The sequence below is a fragment of the Branchiostoma floridae genome, chromosome 17, assembly GCF_000003815.2.
Source record: "Branchiostoma floridae strain S238N-H82 chromosome 17, Bfl_VNyyK, whole genome shotgun sequence".
Taxonomy (NCBI): Eukaryota; Metazoa; Chordata; class Leptocardii; order Amphioxiformes; family Branchiostomatidae; genus Branchiostoma; species Branchiostoma floridae.
Window position 1 is genome coordinate 12,275,068 of NC_049995.1, and position 4,309 is coordinate 12,279,376.

Below are 4,309 nucleotides of genomic sequence, written 5' to 3' on the forward strand. Positions count from 1 at the left end.
GTAGCTTTTGATTTAAGGAGAGTTAGTGTAGCTTTTGGCCCTTTGCAGCTTGTTTTGGAACTGTTGTGTGCTGTGTCCTTCGCAGATATCGTCCTCCCAAATGACTGAAAGCCTGAACGTGTGGACGGAGCAGTTTTACGCCATGATATTCTCGTATGATGAGGGGATCATCTGTGATGACAGGACGCTCGCTGGCGCCGTCTGGAGAACTGTCTTTAACAAGAGCTGTGACGATCCTGAGAAGATAGAACGACTCGTCGCATACATTAGACATCAGGTAAAGAAATAAAAGTGTAAAGGTAAAGCTACATAAAACAATTGTAGAAGTATTTAAATACATTTTGATAACACACTAGGTGCTTATTCAAGCTTTTGCGTATATTATTGGCAAATGTTCAAATAGAAATACTGTTGATGTTGAAATTTTTGCGGTTTTGCAATGTTTTTGTTTTATTCTGATTAAGCCTTTACTATGAAATTGCTTGTTCTTTTGCCTGCCTAACCCTTCATTTCAGCAGAAAAATATGAATTGTCGCAAAACACTCCATTTTCTCACCACCTTGAAACTAAATCCTTGCAACCTTGAAGGCCTTTACAGTAGTTTCTAAATCAAGTGAGGCTATCGGGAGCAAACAGAGCTTGAATAAGATTATGAGAGGACATGCAAAATGAAACAGTGTCACTTTCTATTAGCTTGTCATTATGTTAAGACTACAATGTATGTTGAAATGCAGAAGTTTTTAAAAGCCTTTTTTCAAATTTCAGATGCAGCACGTTGATGCCCTTGACACTGAACAGCTGCTGAAGTACGGCAAGGTCCCCTGGCTGCCCTTTGACCCTAAAATGCCATTGGAATAGGTAAAAAAACAAATTTCCCCCAAACAGAAAACTATATGTAAGATTTGTTTGAGTCAAAATAACTGTATGAAATGATGACTGTCTTTTGCACAGTAAGTTGGTATGTACAAATGCTATAAAAGAAGTTGTTTTACCCGGTATTTGATTATACTGCTGCTGGGGTCCCTGACACAGAGGTGGACAGCAGTCGGATAGTCTTCACACTGCACTTCCAAGCCGCTGGTTTACACTGGCAAGACCACAAAGTTTAACATTGATGTCCTTTTTAAGACACTTCTACCAACATTTCCTTGGTCTCCCACGACCTCTGTTGCCTGGTAACTGCCATTTAAAGATGGCTCGTTCAAACCATTAATACCAATGGAGTGAAAGTTGAAAATTTTTAGAATTTCCCTGAAAGATTGAATTATAACAATTAAGATATCTTTGAGGGGATTACAAGCTGTGAAGTCAATGAAGTCATTTAACTACCTCGAGAGAAGAAACTAACTAGGAATGTGTTGTTGGGTATTGAATCTAAAGTTTAATTAGGACAAACTTTATTTTGAAAAGGCATGAAGACTGGTACCAAGGGTTAGACGTATATATGTGTCTTTGTCTTGTTGGAATTGAATTAAAAATCTGAAGAAGTTGGTTGACATTTCTTAGCCAAGACTGTATAGTACCGTCTCATAATTATAAAATGTTGATAAACTAGTTTGTTTTCCTTTGATTTTTTGTGTAGTGTTTGAAGGTTAAGTTTTTTTCAACTTCACATGCAGAAGAAATACTAGTAGTCACTTTCTTATGTTTTGTCTTTCAAAGTCTTAAAAAAGATGCCTAAGATGACCCATTGATTTCTAAGAGTCCAACTGAAGAGGCTTTTTTACTTCTCCCCAAGCGAATGAAGTATTGCCGTTGGCCTGTCTGTCTATCTGTCTGTGTGTTGTCGACAATTCCGAATATCCACAATACAGCAAGTGTTGCTCTACATATGCAGTGCTGGAATTTTTGTCTGTTTGACTTGAATGGTCATGAAGCCTTATGGGTAAAGGGGTGAAGTCTGCCATCTCTGATTACTTTGCTTAAGCCTTAAGGTAATACGTGGTTGAAGATTAGGCATCCAGGTACTGGTAATAAGATACACCTAATTACAATTACGCAAGCAACTGGATATGATTTTGATTACCTTGCGTAAGCCTTAAGATATTTTGCATACATTTTACCTGATTTACTAAAATGGCCACACTTAAATTCATTGTCATGACAAACAATGTATCCATTTTAATCACAACTTTATTATACCACAACACATCACAACACTTCATGGTACTATGCCAAAAACATAGTTTTCTCTCTTGGTTTATTCACCACACTATATACCCTTACACGTCTCATATTCTACGTTTCATTGATTTAAGTTACATTTATTCACTGATGAAAGAATAAATGAATGAATAAATGAATGCCACCATATACAAGATACTAAATAAAGATGCAGAACTCTTTGAAGAGCTTTATCCACTCTCAATCTCATAATTCCTCAGGGCACACATAGATTTGAGACTCACACATTAAGAAAACCTTGTCATCGAGGCCTTCTCAGGAATGTGTTGAACACCTGGATATGTGAAGTGTGCATATCTTAGAGATTGCTGATGCTGCATTGGCAGATATTTTTAAAGTAACGTTTTTAAAATGTGGCAGTCCTTGGAAACATGGTAGAATTATGACATTAATTCTGCCATGGTCATAATTTTCTCATCTTTGCTCATCTACATAATCTTACAAAGTCTACATTGTACTTCATTCTTCTTTTTGATACAACGAACATCATAAGATTTTACAATATGATGAGCTTAATATAATGATGAAGAATAAAGACGTGTAACTTTCTTCAAATCAACAGGCTCTCATCTATTTCGATAACAAGCGAGTAATTGCACGATATTTCACTCCATCCTTAACCACAATCTTACACTAAACCATCTGCTACATGGAAATACAACCAGATAGAGGTGAAATAGTTATGTTTTTTAATAACGTAAAATAAGCGCTACTTTAGCAGGTCGTTTTGTAATATACATGTCTGTTCTATTGTTTTATAATTATCATCATATAAGATTTAGAAGTGATAATGGTTTCAGCGCTGCCTGTTTCTTACGTGTAAAAAATGTATCTTAAAACAACTGAAGACAATGCCCACAATTGCCGTCGATATAATCATAACCAAGCCGTGTATCTCTACTTGGAGCATATCATTTTTCCAATAAGCTATATTGTTTCCATTCAAATATATAACGTTACTTACATTGTACAGCCTCGTAAAAGAAACAGTAGAAATAGATGTATTAGAAAAGTTCTTTTTCGTCGGGATGACTTCGCGAGTTTTCGTTGGGTCTTCGGACGGCGTCGGGATAACGTCGTGAGTTGTCGGCGCCTCTTCGGATGGCGTCGGGCGATCGTCGTGGGGAAAGATCACCTTTCGTAGAATGTTCGGGTATGTTGGATGAATATATTGTCTGTTGTTTGAACAGCTGATTTCCACCACATTTACATACTGAACTAAAGTCATTTCAGGGCAGCAAGATAAAAATGCTTCGCCGCTTGTCTGTTTCTCAAGCGATGGTTCGCAATTTGGAATTTTTGTACTGTCCAATTGCAAGCGGATGTCATTTTCTGGATTAACCGTAGAATTGCCCATACAAGTCTTGTGTAATGGATTGCCAAACACATTGATGTAAACAGGTGGCGCAAAAGTTTTAATTTTTTCTTGAAAACCTGCGCTCAAGATTTGATTAAACTCGATAACGAACGCAACTGCCCTACGCATAGTACTGGTGTATTTGATGTAATGATTTCGCAGCAGAGAATGCCACGGAACAAAAATAAGACGGTTACCAGAAAAGTCGACTTTGGAAAGCGCTTTGCAGCCTTCAAAAGCCTCTCGCTCCACGCACTCGATCACGTTTCGTGACAAGTTCACCGACTTCAAATCCTCAAGCCCCGAAAAATAATGCTTAAACACTCGTTTTAACAGATTTCTCGAAAGGTCCACTGTCATAAGTCGAACACAGGTGGTGATCGTACCTTCAAAAATTGTGGATATTTTGTTGTTCGTCAGATACAACCCCCTCAGCTTGGTTAAATCGAGGAAAGAAGTTTTCTTTAGCTCGGTGATTTGCCCGTCCTCTACGATCAACGTACCGACTGTACGGGGAATGTTGGCGGGGATATCGTCGAGGCGGCCCGACGAGCAAATGACGGAACGTCCGTTGGAGGTACACAGGCAGCGGGAGTCGAAAACGCACTCCTGAAAACCGTCCGTCAGAAATACACACGCCGACAATACCATCAATGCTTTCGCTAGTTTCCTCATCGTTCTGGAAATGAGTCGCCGGGTTCTGTCTCTTATTAGTGCGTTAGGCCACATCAAGTGAATTCTATGGAGAGTGCGTGATTTCGCCAGATG

At 38.6% G+C, this 4,309-nt stretch overlaps 1 protein-coding gene across 1 annotated transcript in view; it reads left to right on the forward strand.

Moving 5' to 3' along the window:
- The window catches only part of LOC118404995 (ubiquinol-cytochrome-c reductase complex assembly factor 1-like), a 5,731-nt gene extending 4,177 nt beyond the window's left edge, over window positions 1–1,554 (forward strand). Inside the window, exons 7-8 of the mRNA XM_035804394.1 lie at window positions 86–277; window positions 766–1,554. Of these exons, the coding sequence (XP_035660287.1) occupies window positions 86–277; window positions 766–858 (285 nt within the window). The 3' untranslated portion in view covers window positions 859–1,554. The remainder of the gene's footprint in view (window positions 1–85; window positions 278–765) is intronic.
- Window positions 1,555–4,309: the final 2,755 nt, after the last annotated feature.